Source organism: Ipomoea triloba, chromosome 10 (genome assembly GCF_003576645.1).
Source record: "Ipomoea triloba cultivar NCNSP0323 chromosome 10, ASM357664v1".
Taxonomy (NCBI): domain Eukaryota; kingdom Viridiplantae; phylum Streptophyta; class Magnoliopsida; order Solanales; family Convolvulaceae; genus Ipomoea; species Ipomoea triloba.
The window spans coordinates 8,054,782-8,071,176 of NC_044925.1; the positions used below are offsets into that span (position 1 = coordinate 8,054,782).

A 16,395-nucleotide genomic window follows, 5' to 3' on the forward strand; every position below is an offset into this window, starting at 1 on the left:
AAGGATGAGGCTAAACCGTAAGGATGGCACATCACAGTGGGTTACTTTTAATATGAACGGGTAAGTACTTTTTGTTTCTGCTGTGGGATTCTAGGCCATTCTGATAAGTTTTGCAAGAAGGTCTACGAAGAAGGCATTACCCCAGATAATTTTCCATATGGTTCCTGGTTACATGCAAGCAATCGTAGGCAAGTCCAGCCGGTTGGTGAGAAGTGGTTATTGGCCGAGCGAGCTTCCTTTAAAGCACATTGGCAATTGGCAGCAGAAGTTTATTTCAAAGGCGGGTAGGGAAGTCTTAATTAAGAGTGTTACGTTGCCGAATAAGTCTGTGACACAATTGAGAAACTGTTGAACCAGTATTGGTGGAGTAGTGGCAAGGATCGTCACAATGGTATTCACTGGTTGAGCTGGTCGCATTTAAACATTCCTAAGAAACGAGGTGCCATGGGTTTTAAAAAACTTCATGAGTTCAACATTGCTCTTTTAGCCAAGCAGGGATGGCGTTTATTGGTTAATCCAGATTCTTTGGTGCATAAACTTTTGAAAGCCAAATATTTTCCTCCTTGTGGCAATGTGGTTGAGACGACATCACATATTTTTTGTGTGTAATGGCTGGTCAGGTTTGGGGAGAAGTTGATGTTCTGCAAGGGAAGTCGCTGCCTGAATTTATGGAATCAATATTTACGTGCAGTGCATTTGGCGGCTATTTTTTTGGGTTATGTGGACTGCCAGGAATGATAGGTATGGAGGGATGCTGACGATGGATGGCTTGCGCATGCAAGTCTAGGTTTTACTAGAATCATGGAAAGATGCTTTATCGTGGTCCTAATGTTGCTGCGACTAGCAGTATCCCCTCTGTTTGGACCCCTTCTTTTCATGGTCTTTTAAAGTGCAATATTATTACCGCGATCTTTGATAATGGTGCAGGTTTCGGACGGTAGTTCGAGACCATATGTGTACGTACATTTGTGGCTGCTAAGAGTGACTAGCTCGGGTGCACTCCTGATCCTTTTTTTTAGAAGCCTTGGCAGTCAAGAAAGCTTTGACTTGGTTGAAAGATTCTGGTATAAATAATGTTATTTTAGAGTCTGATTATTTAAATTTTGGTCTTGCTTTTAGTTCTCACTTGTTAAGCAATGTCTATCTATTGCTAAGTAGTACATTGGAAACGTTTCCGTTCGCCATGTCAAGTGGTCAGCGAATCACGTGGCTCATGTACTTACACGGACAACTGGTTCTTTGTTTGTTCGGGGTTCGTGGGTCTCCCCTCCCATTTGTATTGCTGATATATTGAGCTTTTAATGCAAGTCCTCGTTTGCTTTCCAAAAAAAAAAAAAAGACAATCAGCAAAGGACTTAAGGAGACATTATACAACAGATTAGTACTCCGTATATTGCATGGGGTTGCTAGAGTGCCGCATAAATTAGGAATCTTCTTTACGAGCAACTCTTCTGTATTCAGAATCCCTTTCACTTGTAGATGAGCTGGGAATTGATCCAATATGAGGATTCTCTGCTTGATTTCTAAAGCTTTGAGAAGTGTGATGCCCGGAAGGTGTCGACGCTTCTGGAGCAGGATTTCCCTGTGCTTCAGCAGCAAGGCGCTGGAGAAGATTCATCACAGTTGGAAGAAATCTTGAGGAGATGGAAATAAGTCCAGAAAGCTGCATTGCATAATGTTAAACCCAGTGAGTATGTGCAGAAAAATGTATCCAAAGAGGCAAGTACATGTCCTCTTTCAAACAACAATGATAAGTGTACTCGCGATAAGCAAAACTCTCATCAAATGTCCAGATTTTGGGTGTGTTTGGTTTGAACATGCAAATTAGAATCGGAATGGAAATCAAATAAGTACTTGATAATTGGAATGAGTTTTGGTGAAAGTATTTTACATATTTGGTAGTATAGTGGAATTAGAATGATTACCAATATTGATGTTCGGTTATCTGCGACCCTATAATCAAAATAAAGGGTTTAAAAATACAAAAATAAAAAATAAAAGGCAATTGATCTTAAGAGTGAGGAGGTAGTGCACTGAGGAAGTCAATGGAGTGAGGTGAGATGAGTGAAGAGGCGACGAAATGAAGAGGCGATGGAATAAGGAGCGTTAAGGCTAAATTAATGGACTGATACCTGATTTAAATGAGGTAATAGATTTTGTAATTATATGGGTTTAAAGGAGCGTTAAAGCCAATGACCTTATGGTCTAGTGGCACCCGGTATCCCGATTAACACTCCCACATGGATGATCTCCCACATGGATGATGGGAGTGGGTTCGAGCCTCAGTGGAGGCAACTGTTGAAGTAGGTTGAGAAAGTAAACCTAAAGTTGTCAACTAAACAATGTGTATGTCTTCCATGAAGCAAACTCACCCTCTTTATTTGAAGAGAGGGAAAGAAATAAAGAGTTGTGACCTATTTCTTCTCTTTTTTTTTTATATATATATATTTTTAAATCCATAGAGCATGCAACATATAGGGAGTAAAAAAGGGAGTCAAAAGAATACATGAACTACTACTCTATTTCAAATGCAAAAGAAAAAGACCTGATAAGCGATATTGTAGTAGCTTTACTTACTGTGCCATTTCGAAACTCCCTCGGAATGTCCATTTGTACCCACAAGGCTTTTCCGAGTAAATATACAACGAACAAAACCATGAGGTATAGAGGATTTCTGTTATTGAAAGTATAAACAAAAAGGAAAATCACTCTCAATTCAACCAAGAGGACAAACACAAATAAAATCAAGACAGCAACATAAGAACGTTAAAGCAGTATCAACCTTAATAGAGCCATGAATTCATTGAATCCTAGTAAAATCAGAGCCAGGATTGCCCAGGGAGGGGGTAACCAATTGTTGCTTTGCTTATACACTTCCTGAAAGATAATTTCATAGACTAGGCATTAGCTTCCTTTTATAAATGTAAGTAGTCAAAATTTGCACATTGCATGATAAATAAATATCCAATGAGAAAAAAGAGTTCAAAAAAAAAAAAGTACAAGAGAAAAAAGACAATAAAAAAATTAATACATCAAGAATAAAGAAAGAAATAAAATCAAAAAGAAATTCTACAAGTTCAAAAAATAAGCACAATATACAATTATAACATTTAACAGTGTTTTTAACAATGTTAACAACTTAGAGGGAAAAAGAAAAAAGAAGAAGAAAAATAGAGGATAAATAAAAAAGAATTTGTAAGTATACAAGAAAGTAAGCACAATATACAAAACTATTACTATAACTAATTATACCAACACATTTTATATTTATGTTAAAACCATAGTCCTATGCACAGCATGAGTGGGCTTAGTTTCCTATTCGTAGTAGGATTGGTTTATGGTTTAGCCCCAATGTTTCGATCAATATATATAGGTCTTTATAAAATTTAATATACAGAGAGACAATTAGTTGTAATTCTTTATTATAATATATTCTTTCTATTATCTTTTTCTTTGGTTTCTCACATATTTTGCTTTTGCCTAATTGGCGGGCCAGATCTTTAAATCCCTCAATTTCAACATGGTATTAGAGCCTCGTATCCTAGGCTATTTCTTCTTTTATTCTTCTATATAATTAGATAAAAATTAAATATAAATATAAATACAAATATAAATAAGTAAACCGGGACGAGGACTCATCCATAGCAGCCAACCACCTTCGTCCTCATCTCCTAGATCTGGATGAAGACAAAGTGCGTCCTCATCCACCCTGGTGGATGGCCACAGCTGTCCAGATCTGGACACCAACGGCTGTCCTTCTTGGGCAGCAATGGCGCCCTTGGAATGCTTTTTTTTTTTTTTTTTTTTAATTTAAGTAAAGGAAAATGTTAAAAAATCAAATTAGTACACTTGACATCCATGCAAGCAAGCAATGTTACACATGGAAGCCACGTCAGTATCACCTACGATTGCACCATTTTTTAAAGTTCTAGGGTTTATATGAAGTCTTTAATAGTTCTAAGGGTGCAATTGAATGTTCCAAAATAGTTCAAGGGGTTAATGGGCCATTTTCCCAGTTTCATGAACTCTATCTATATCCATGTAGTCATCTACTTATCACCAGAAGGTAACATACAAAATGGCCTACCTGTGCAGAAATGGCTTGGGTAACAATGTACTCCGTTTCCGCCTTAAACTGTCTCCACAAAGATTTACATTGGACTGGTGTAATCAATGTGTGTTCTGGTGGAACCTGATAAACTATTATTTGTGAGAAATGGATTTCATGTAAAATAAAAACAAATGGGAGATTTGATACATTCACTCAGACCTCTTCCCATTTGCTTGAAGCAAGAGGGTCACCAGAAACTCCAAGGGGCCTATCCTGAGAAATTGAGACTGTTCCATCCAAGAGTGTTGACAGAAGTATGTTGTCTATTTTGTCGGGTTTATCATCCCAGCGTATAGCCGCCATAGTTGACAAAAGCTTTAAGGACTGTTAAAAAAGATTAATTAAAAAAATGGCAACTACCAACATATTGTCATTGTGTTCCGATCATCCAGAATCTGGACAATCAGGGAACTGAGTTTTTATAAACGCGTAAATGTGGATTACCGCAGAGCGAGCTTCCTTTGTTATTGCTTTAATGTCTTCCTTCCCAGTCCAAATTCTTGGCATTGAATCGCTATCATGGCTAAAGACAGTAATGAACCTAAAGGGCCAAGATTCTATGAAATTTAGAAGACAGTTTCTGAAACAATTGCAATACATTATACACTGATTACCTATCCTTCATGCGAATTAAAATTTTTCCAGCTTCCTCTCTTGCTTTTTTCTCCACAACACTTTTAGCATAGTCCTTCAGATTTTGCACCATTTTATCCAATGCCTCTTGGTCCAATTCAAAGCCAGATACGGCAGTAAAAAAGTTTGATATTGCCAAATCAGTCTCACGTTTTAGAAGCTTTCTTATAGAAGCCCAGGTGTCACAGTCACTAGCATCTAGAAGTGACTCTACAGGTTCAGTAAGTGCTATTGTAAGTTGTTTCTGCAAAACGAAAATTAATTCAATTTCAGAAATGTACCCAATAGTCTATTTTTCATTTCTCTGCCCCCACCCCAACAGCAAAAAAGAAACGAAAAAGGAAAACAAAAAACAAACAACAACAAAAAAATTTTAAAAAAAATTATAAAGAAAAGAAAAAAAAAAAAAAAAAAAAAGAGGGAGAAACATATGTAATGTTCAAATGTTAGTAGAAAACCATGGAGATCTTCCAGATAATTACCCGACAGCTAGCCTCTAATTCTGACAACTTATCATTGCGAACAGAAGATGCATGAGCCTCAATATCATGACAAAGCATTTCACGAACTTTTGAAGAATCCCAACTAGCATGCTTTATTGCAGCATCTGAAATGAGGCACATTTGATTAACAAAATGACAGAGGATAGAAGATATATTCAGAATTTAAATGTTAAATAATAAACTAAAATTTCCACTTTTTCCTTAAAGATAAGCACTAACCATTTGAAAATAAAAGCCACATATGCAGTGTTTCTCTAACATATTAACTGAGCTAGAACACTTCACAAAAATAGAGGTTTTGCTGTCTAGGTAAAATTATCTCCAAGGTTAATATAGAAATAAAAATATCAAAGGATCTATGCCTCATAAACCACAGGGGTGCTGATGTAATTAATGAAACAAAAGCAGTTCCAGAGCAAGTCAAGGAGTGTAGATGAAATTATCTTATCACTAACTATACCAAATTAGCCTAAAATACTCTCAGGGAATTTTGATGCTATTTTTATGGGGAAAGGTTTTAACATAGATATCAATATATGTTTCTTAGTAAGGGTTTTTAATAAGTAAAATGACAAGGAATGAAAAGACTAATTTGGGGTAGCTTTGAAACCATTTCTTAGTTCTTATTTGCTGCAAGTGTTCACTTCCCATTGACATTAAATGATAATATTTCTTTTCTTCTCTTCTTTGATAAAATTCAAGTGACTATTTGTGCAATTAAAAACTTTGCAATACAACCACTACCAAATTGGGGAGCAGAGAGTAGACAAAAAAGGGAAATTAAATAAATAAAAGACTTGTGAGGAAGCTGAGCATCAGGGATGACTTCAATAGGATGAATTTAAGTGCAACAATATTGTTTCTAAGACACCCATATATCGTACACAACAACTCCAAAAAAGTAAATTGGGTAATTAATCCAAATACAGAGTGATACTGATAGTTGAAACTGCACTCGTTACAGGATTTCATGAATTAATAATACTCAATAGTAATAAACTTGCTGCTTTAAGAAGAATAATAGTAAAGCATTCCATAAAGTCAATTTATGAGTGTAAAGCATTTAGGTGAGAACTGAGAAGATCCAAAAATAGATTTTAGTTCTTTTAGCATTGCCATAAAACAGAATTATAAACTAAAATTTAGCAACTTGCTATACATACCCAAACATCCTTTGTCAAAATCAAGCATACAAGACTGGGTACATGTTCGAACAGATGCAGCAAATCCTTTTCCTCTGCATAATGATTGTTCCAGCCGCTTCTTAAAACCTTCAAATGCATCAGCACGTAAATGCTCCAACTGGGAAATGTAAGCAGGATGGACCAGCTGCAAAAAGCTAAAGATATTAAAATGCATATAGCAATGCACAAAACAATGCATCATGGCAATTCTGAATTCAGCATGGATACATAGTTGAAGACACAGTTTATAAAGTTGAGTAAATACTTAACCAACGTTTTTACCACAATCTTTGACACAGGTTATCTTCATACTTAAAAAGTGACAAAACATATAGAGTTTCAAGCCATCTACCAATAACAACTGCAAGCAAGCAGCACATTTGGTTTGGAATTGCATTTTCCTGGGCATAGAGGGATTGACAAGAACAACCCATCACAAATGGAACAGTTAAAAGAAGTTCAATTGTAAAGGGCAACCATAATTTAAATGAAGAAGCCCAGGAATGGAGAATGACTATATTGTAATTTTGATACAAGTAATGGAGACTTGTTGTGTATATATATCAGACAAAGAGCAAACTTTCCCAAAATCAAATATCCATAACAAATGGTAAGACAGATACCTGTAAAGCTTTCAACTCAAGATGTTGGCGCTTAGCATTTCTCACTGATTCTTCAAAATATATAGAGTCAACATCATATCTAGAAAATTCAACATGCCAAACTTCAAAAATTAACTCTATTTCAGAACAAAAAGAAAAAAGAAAAAAAAACTTCACTCTCGAACTTTGTGCTTTGCCAATTATAGAATATTAATGAATACCGAAACTATGCAACAAAAAACATAAAAGAATTCACATCTTGAACTTCTGTACTCTGCGGCTCTGCCAATCACAGAATATTAATGAATAGGGAAACTATGCAAACTTCAAAACTATTTCATAAAGGTATTCTTTCATGGTATCAAAAGTAACTTTTTGAAGATTTTTTTGTGGGGGTTACTGAGTCTCTTTGGAGGATCTTTACTTTTTGATAGAAACTATAGGCCAAAAACAAGGGGGTTTATGTTCTCCCTTTAACAAATTTTGAGACTAATGCAACTTCTCTTTCGTGGTTCAAATCAAGTCCAAAGCACTTGTACGTTTGCAACAAGTCAACATTGACCTTTTAGCCATAAGTCAAAATCCACAAAAGATCAGAGTTGGCAGACCTGAAAATTTCTATCTTATCCCCAGCATCAACATATAAATAATCCCTTTTTTAAATTGAAAATACCAATTACTATGGTTTTATAAGTGAACATCTGCTCTGCAGGTCATCTAATTGAAATATTCTAGTTTAGTCTAGGTACATGATTAAAAGTTCTTCTCCAATTCATTTCTGAGTAAGCATTAGATATAGAAAATAACCAAACACAATATTTGACAGATAATAATGGTCCATAGAATAGATTACCAACTTATTTCAAAACTATGTCAGAAATGCACCAATTGTCACCCATGCTTATGAGCAAAATCCTTCAATTTTTCCCAAATATTAACCAGTTACCCATCAGATATCCACATAAACCAACACAGGTTTTCACATTGAACATTAACAAATCAAAGTGTGCATAGCATGATTCAAAACATTCAAATATTAATGCAACATCCTTCCGTTGTTTTTCACATGCAAGGCATTGAATATGCACTAATTTTTGGAAGAGAAAGTGCATAGACCTCCTTAAAGTTGGCATCAATTCATGCACTGTTAAGCATCTATACTGATTCCCAAACTCAGAAGTGTCTACTTACTGAGACAGATAGGTATCTAAAATGGAACTTAGTCTTTTGCCAAAATTAGGAACTGCACCATCATGAACTGTGTGCTCCAGAGCCAACCAATCCTGTGCAGATATGAGGTCAGACTAGAATGGAAATTTCGGGTTCAAAAGGATAAAATATAAAAGAAAAGATAATCAAGAAAACCTCATCTATCATTAAGCAACTGAATTTCTCATTGGCAATTTCTTCACAGCGCACAGTGGCAACCATGACCTACAGAAAGTAAATATGGGTCTCTCACTCACTATTGTTATTCAGATACAATAAAACAAAGCTACTGACATTATATCACAAACATACTCAACCTTGTGTGCAGGCAGGTCAAGGTCCTTATTTTCTTTGATAACTTTCCATATCTGTTGTGCACTATAACAAAATGCTGAAGCTGGTACAACACCCCGTCTATCGCCAGCAAGCCCTCCTGGAGAAATAGACTGGAAAAACCGCTGCCTAAGTTGAGAAACCTGAATATACCCAGGCCGAGCATTATTATCTCCATCTGAAGCTTAAAAATACAAATATTTTAGTCTTGCAGAAGCCACCTGCTCTTTAAACTGTTCTTCCTTCTCCTCATAGCTTGACAAGGCAGTGACCTCTACCTTCACATAAAAAATAGATAACAATAAGAAATGATTATACTGATTTCTCTGTTAAAAAGCATCAAAAGGAGGATAAGGTTCTTGCATTGAAAAATTCACTTAGTGGAGTGTCCTTGTGAGCCTGGGGCTTACGGGTTCCATCCCATATCTGCAAACGAATACTTAACATCAGCTAAAAACAAAACAGTACTCCCCAGTTCTCTCTGATTAGATGTTGTGACTAAGACAAGGAAGAGAGATGACATCTTCAATGCAATCACAATATTACTAAGGTCACCTTCTGGATATCCTCCCGTAAAACAGGATCCAAATACTCAAGTGGAGTCTGAAAAAAGGTCAACAAGAGGATTGTAAGCCATATGAGTTAACAGGTAGACAAGGATGCATTAAGTGAACAGTTTCATGGAAAGTGTAGAACTAACTAACCTTTGTTTTATCACGTATAACAAAGAGAAGGGTAGTTTTTCGAGGACTAAACAAACGCATCATGACCTAACAAAATAAAAATATAACAGTGTATTAAACATAAAAAGAATGGTAAAATTCAGGAACCAACTAAAAATACATAAAGAAGTTACTGTTTGCATGTACCTGAAATACAGTTCTCAGTAGAGGTTTGTTGGCAGCTTGCTCCCTACCAATATCATGGCACCACCTGGAAATGATGAAAAGAAAAAATAAAAGGTATACCAAATTCCTTATTTATGTGCTAAGAAATGGTAGAAGTGATAAGCCATATTACAACAGAAAACTTGTGAATGAGTTTTCTTTTTTTTTTTTTCTCTCTCTAATTTTAAGAGTGGAATGAGTTCCCAAAATATTAATTTACAGACAAAAAAAAATTAAAAGAACACCCTAGAATTAGCAGGATGGGAATGAACAAATTTCTATTAATTGCATGTAATTCAATTTTTACCAACGATATAACTAAATCATTTTTGGAACCATATAAAAATTTTATGATAGTTGTACCAGAGATCCAAAATATAAAAGCCAAATGCAATTTAAGAAATGTTGAAGAGACTAATACTAGAATAGGGAAGTACACATGATTCAAAAGCAAAGTCCTGAATATGGCACAGATGAGACCAAAACTAAAATAAATAAAAATAAAAATAAGTCACCGAATGTTCACAATGTTTAACATGTACACATATATGGGAGCTTCTCCAATGCCTTTTTGACAAAAAGGAAAGTAGGGGGCATTTTTGTCACATACCACATTTTTTCATTCTTTTCTCAACCCAATTAATATAATCAAAATGCCCCCAAAATTTTTCCCTTTTAGACAAAGGTATTGTAATAAAAGGGATTTATACATACATGCATGCCATGTGTGTGTACATACGCACAAAGGAAAGACTTTGATACCTCTTACCCTACTGCCCCTATGCCTAAAAAGGAAATAGGGATTAATTTTGGAAGACACCACCTATTTTCCTTCTCTTTTTAACCATTTGATATAACCAAAACGCCATATTCTTTCCATTTTAGGAAGGAGGCATTGGAGTAGGAGGTACCAAAATGTTTCACACGCACATAGACCCACTAATTGGACTATGCAGCTGATCTTCTTCTTTCTTTTTTATCTTGTTTCACTCAAAAAGACATAGTTTTGAGCAAAAGAAACATAATCATTTGCACAGTAGCAAATCACAACCTACTCGGCCCTTTAGCCGGTCAGCCGATTGATAGTCGCCAGGTGTTTGCACAATTCGGCAAAAATTTGGTTAACTGACCATATCGATAAATTTCAATTAACCATGTTTTAACCAAAATATTTCGGTTCGGTTAATGACTAATGATTTTTAAGAATTTCGGTTAACAGTTAATTCGGTTTAAAAGTGTCGGTTAACTAAATTGCATGTACATATATATATATATATATATATATATATATATATATATATTTTAAATTTTTTTATAATTCATAAATCATGCTATTAGACTCATTTTTCAATTTTTATCATTTAAATATTGATGTAATGAGCAATGACTACTTTGTAGTGTGAAACTATGGATTAAAATTTGTCATTAATAAATTTAAAGAATTTTTAAATTTGACTAAAATATTCGGTTCAGTTAATTCAAAAATAAGAATTTCAGTTTTCTTAATGGTTAAAACATTTTGCAAATTCAGTTATTTCAGTTCGATTATTAACCGAATGAACACCCCCAACCGTCATTGACGAGTGATGATGTTGAGATGCAATTGAGTCATCAACATTCGACAACCGATCGAAGACAAAGAGTAGTTTGTAGTTCCATCCGTCCCACAAGTCCACAAGCCAGTAACCAGTTGCTGCTCACCAGTCGTCACCACAGCCCAAAATTTGCCAACTCACCACAACCCATTGGTTGGCTTTTATGTTTCCTTTTTTTTTTTTTTGTCAATTTCCAGTAAGTTCAGTAATTTTCAAATAAAAGTATAAAACCCTACTATGCTAAAGATTCATTCTAATGTTTCTTACTAATTTATTGTAATCTGAATTTTTTTCTATTAGACACTAGGAGCCCATCAACCACCCAATGGGCGCCTAATGATTTTTACAACATTGACAGTGTTGATAGTATCAGGTACAATCATGTATAGTATACATGATTGTTACTTGTTAGTAACCAGTACTAACAACATTGTGTGTGTGTATGACACCAAAACCAGCCAAAGCAACATCCCCAAATGGTGGGAGGACTGTAGTCTTAGGGGCAGCAAAGCACTCCAGAAAATCCACAATCATGCCAAAAACAAACAAGTGAATGAGACCCAAGCAAGTTATTATTGCAATATAAAAGATTTGCAGGACAGTTTAATTTCACTTAAGATATAAATGCGCAAAAAGTTTGAACTGAACCTCAGTGGACTATAGTCCCAGATTTACTGTGGTCAGTTAAGATGTTAAGGGTAGCATATAGGACTTACATGTTTATTAGCACAACATCTGCGATTGCCAAAGCAAATAAAGCACTTTGTTTCTCAAATGTTGTATCATCCTGCAAACAACATTTCCAGGAAAAGCTATGTGAAATTTCAATTTAGTACTTATCATATATTACATTCTTACACTAATAACTTTGCACATGCAAGGAATATATACACTTTTTGGATAGAAGAATGGAGCTTAAGGTCATAAGTTCTCAGGAAAGTCAAGGGAATATCCTACTTTATACATCCTGCACGCTCTACTTTTGGACTCAAGGGAAGACTCCTATTAATGCTCTTTCTTTCAACAAACAGACAAACAGTCCTGCTGTGTACCACTGGAGGATTATTCAAGATTGTAGTTCCCAGTCTCCTGAGCTTATGTTTTACACCATCCGTTAAGGGCTTGAAATTGCAAATGTTTGTTATTTCTCATTCTAATAATCCGCTCCACAAATGCAATGTAGAGATCTCTTCAATCAATCTCCAAAGACTCTTACCCCCCACCCCTCCCACCCCCATCCAATTTTTCTTTTGCCTTGGCCTTTTGTTGACAGAGCATTTAACCCATCCTTGCTCTCTTTCTCATTACACATCCATTATTATCATCTTCCTCGTCAAGAAAGGTGGAAATCTTATGACAGTAAGGTCTTTTCCAACTTCCGAGCAACCATCATGCTGCCTTTTAAGGGATTCTCTTGGAATATATTAATTACCTACTGGCTGGGAAAAAAAAAAAAAACTACAAAGAAACATGGTTCAAAAATTGCCCCATCCACAAAAGAAACGCACTAATACTCTATTCATAAGCTTCCTTGACACAAAGGATTTGAAATCCAATGGAAATGGGTAGCTCTTACACAATATATACTACACAATTAAATTGGCTTGGATCAACACCTAAGCACTTGCAACATTTCCTTATATAAATAAATAAAATAAATAAATAAATAAATAAAAACTAGCTGTATGTAATCATAATATGCAGCTGAATTGAATAGCTTCTCTTCTTTTTTTATTGCCCATGATGCTTAACTACACCACAACAAATTTCTAAAAATAAATTTCAATAAATCCTAATAAACAAAAATAATACAAATACAATGCTCAGTACCTTCACCCTATTTTCAATACCCAATACTTGGGATTTGGGAATCCTAATATTTGATCAAATAAATTCATATTTATTTGGCTTTAGTTTGTCACATCATTTCTTCACAATGCTGAAAGTATGGTGTATGCATTGGGTTATCTTTTATAACAAAAGAATATAAATACAATGTTCAATACCTCACCCCTTTCTCGGCCATCGGTGCCTTCCAAATCCATGACAACGGTACAAGGCTCAATGCCCACCGCCTTTGCTATCCATATGCCTTTTGTTGTTTGACTCCTGAAACGAAATTTAAAAATAAATTGGAGAAATTACATGAAGGTTACATATTTAACTATTTCGTGGAACTCACCTGCCCCTGTAAGCATCCATCTCCCTGAAATTCGTATGGAAGAGATGATTCAATAAAGTACTCTTCCCTGTGCACAACAAATTATTTCAAAGATTAAAACTCAAAAAGGAACTCTTCGCCGTGCATGGAAATTATATACAAATAAATAAATAATTGTAAAATCAAACTGAAATCCAAAACATATTTTGAAATTACCACTACTCTGAGGACCCATAATAGCCACAACGGCATAGGAGAGGCCGCACTGGTTAAGCTTAATGGCGTCGATGAAGCCTTGCAGCCCGCTGACGTTGAACTCTCCATTGCCGTCTATGAGCTGCGTCGAGCAACAGTCATCCGGTTGAGAAGCCATGGAATGAAGCTTTCGTGTAGTTTTTATCAATTTACAGTTGAATTGATCAAACTAACACAAAAGAGGATTTATGAATTGTGTGATACTCCGTACTAAGCACAAGAGTTTGCTTTGTACTGAAGAATTGCTGAAAGAGAGAATTGCTGTTGGCTGTTTTCCACCGCCATCTAGAATCTAGAGAGAGTATATCTGTATATGGCCTTCCCTTGATTCGTGACTTCTTGTAAGGAAAATGATATTGCTAGAAGAAAATATTATAAAAATGTTCATTTTTATGCCACGATAAATTGAAACCTGACAATGTTAACTTTGAATAGACGAAAAACTAAAATTAGACCGGGCAATTATGGATACGGACACACAGTTAACACGATACGGAACCACATATAAAAATAACAGGTTAATGTTTAGCTTTAACATGTCAACCCGTTAAACCTATTAAGAACCATATGAGATTACAAAAGATATAATGAACTTGACTAAGGATGGATTTACTATATTAGGTCAAGATCTTACACCAATTATTGATGTTCAATAACTGAAATTTGAATTTTTATTGTGTTCAATTTTATTCTAAAAACTAGTATGGACTCTTTTAATTATGAGTTTTGGATGTTATTTTACCACTTTATGAATGTTATAAATTGGATATTTCTTTTAGTTTGTTTGATGGATTGAAATCATTGAATTGTAGGTTTTATTTCTTTTGTATATAACTTAACTTTAAATTTTAGTTTTTTTAATATATTAATTAATGGATTTAGCTGGTATAAATGAGTTTTGTGTCATATCATGTCGACACTACTCGAAACTTGTTAACAAATCGTGTTCGTGTTCGTGTTAAAAATTTGAACATATTAACATTAACGTGTTTGTGTCCGTGTTTAGCATTATCGTGTCGATCCATTAACGAACCCGTATACACAAATTACCAAGCACAAATTTTACTGTGGACCGCGGTCCACCAAGCATTGTGGTCCAAGTGACAAAACGACGTCATTTAACATAATGTAAGTGCGCGATACTGACGGTGCCGTTAACCATTACAAACGGATAGTTTTCTTCCTTTCTTTTTTTCCAGTTCGCGGACAATTTTCTTCATTCGTCGTTGTTTTTCCAGTCGCGTATAGAGTGGAGATCACAGTTCGCGCATTGCGATTTTCATTGTTGCGAATTATGGGTGAAACACTTGGTAGAAGCAATCTGATTGATGCGATTGCTTTGAATTTGTTGGTTGTTGATGATCACAGCTTATTAACCCCTGGTTTGTATCCTCTTTTAATCAATCGATTGTGTAATTTAAAATTTATAGGGTTTATATTTGTTTGACATTGTTATTCCATGATTCTTATTGTGTTTATAGATTGTAATGTCTATGAGTTGCAGTTGAAGATAATATTCATGTTGGTGTTGTATCGAATTCACAGTTTGCATTTGATGTTCCTTCTTAAAGTTTTGTGGCTGATCACGATCATATTTCAGGATTTAGTCGTATTTGTGTGTTATTCAAATTCTCTATTTGTTCCAAGACTAAGATAGTTAAGTTCAATTTGATGTCGAAGTAGTGTCAGTTATTGTACACTACAGTGTCAGTTATGGGACACTACAATGTCAGTTATGGGACACTATAGTATCAGTTGATAACGTTTGACATTAGTTTCACTTTAATAACGTTGCAGTTTCATTTTGTCAAGTCTGTAGTTTCATTTTAGTTTCACTGTAGTGTCAGTTGACAATATATATTTTATTGCTTTGATTTTTTTGTTTGTACAGATGGTTGTAATCCTTCTACTTGAGGTGGTGGTACTTCTACAGAGGTCATTGAGGAAGATTCATCTATTCCAGGTTTTTATGTTTAGTTGGATTGTTCACTGAGTTACATTTTACAATCAACATTAGTGTCTTTTGAAAAACACTATAGTATCAGATCAATGTGTCTATATTGTCAATAGATTTCTTTATTGAGTATGACAGTTTTAGTATAAAAATACTAAAGGTTAATGTTAATAAATCACAGTTAATCAAGAATTGGTGGGGCATTCTGTTGGTTCAGTTGAAGAAGCATTTTTATGTACAATGATTATGCATTTCGAATGGGATTTAGTGTTAGAAAGAGGAAACAATATTATGTCTTTGGAAGTCGGACTTTGAAGATGAAAAAGTTTCATTGTTCTAAGGCTGGTTTTAAAGTAAGACCAGAGACCGCAAATAAATGTTATTCAAAGGTATAGACTCGGAGTGGATGTAATGCAATGTGTCAATTTGATGTAGATTCAAATGAAAAGTGGGTTGTTACCAAACATGTAAAGGAGCATAATCATGAGTTGTGTCCGTCCTCCACAAGTTATATACTTAGGTCGCATAGGAATGTTTTTGAGAATCAGTTGATATACTTAAAAGACATGAAGATGAGTGGAGTTCTGTTATCCGATGGTATTTGGTTTTTAAAACATCAGTCTGGAGGTTCACCGTTCGTTGGATTTACTGCTAGGGATGCTTATAACACTATGTTTTTAGATTCGGTGAAGCATTTAGATGGGACTGACTCTAACCCTTTGATTGAGATTTTTAGGAAGAGACAATTGGATGAGTCTAATTTCTTTTTTGATTTCGAAGTTGATAATGATGCAAGACTGTGTAGCTTTTTTTGGAGGGATGCACAAATGAAGGCGGATTATCGGTTGTTTGGTGATTTGGTGATACACGATACAACACATCGCACGAATATGTATGATATGATTTGTGGTCCATTTGTAGGTATGAATCACCACTGCATGAACGTCATGTTTGGTTGTGGTTTTTTA

General features: G+C 35.0%; 1 protein-coding gene across 2 annotated transcripts; it reads right to left on the bottom strand.

Annotated features, from left to right (window-relative positions):
- Positions 1–1,191: 1,191 nt before the first annotated feature.
- On the bottom strand, positions 1,192–13,811 carry LOC116032676 (protein ROOT HAIR DEFECTIVE 3 homolog 2-like). 2 transcript variants are annotated; one of them, XM_031275362.1, is made up of 22 exons: positions 13,435–13,811; positions 13,240–13,306; positions 13,064–13,166; positions 11,774–11,844; positions 9,445–9,508; positions 9,280–9,345; positions 9,131–9,178; positions 8,939–9,001; positions 8,797–8,853; positions 8,560–8,718; positions 8,399–8,467; positions 8,225–8,316; positions 7,055–7,133; positions 6,411–6,576; positions 5,227–5,351; positions 4,726–4,988; positions 4,556–4,652; positions 4,271–4,435; positions 4,088–4,192; positions 2,783–2,877; positions 2,578–2,674; positions 1,192–1,663 (listed from the first exon to the last, which is right to left on the bottom strand). In XM_031275362.1, the coding sequence occupies exons 1-22, from the start codon at positions 13,589–13,591 to the stop codon at positions 1,424–1,426; spliced, it is 2,448 nt and encodes an 815-aa protein (XP_031131222.1). In that variant the 5' UTR covers positions 13,592–13,811; the 3' UTR covers positions 1,192–1,423. The 2 variants fall into 2 exon arrangements, with proteins under 2 accessions (XP_031131222.1, XP_031131224.1); XM_031275364.1 differs by lacking the exon at positions 13,435–13,811 and having other exon boundaries at positions 13,069–13,166.
- Between the last annotated feature and the right edge of the window lie 2,584 nt (positions 13,812–16,395).

What these genes read in the sequence shown, in the direction of transcription:
- LOC116032676 (XM_031275362.1), bottom strand. Translation starts at nt 13,591, where the DNA reads ATGGCTTCTCAACCGGATGACTGTTGCTCGACGCAGCTCATAGACGGC. An exon ending in ATGGATGCTTACAGGGGCAG is followed by an intron (nt 13,167 to 13,239) that starts GTGAGTTCCACG and finishes ATTTCGTTTCAG; the next exon opens with GAGTCAAACAACAAAAGGCA. An exon ending in TTAATTCGCATGAAGGATAG is followed by an intron (nt 4,653 to 4,725) that starts GTAATCAGTGTA and finishes TTGGCCCTTTAG; the next exon opens with GTTCATTACTGTCTTTAGCC.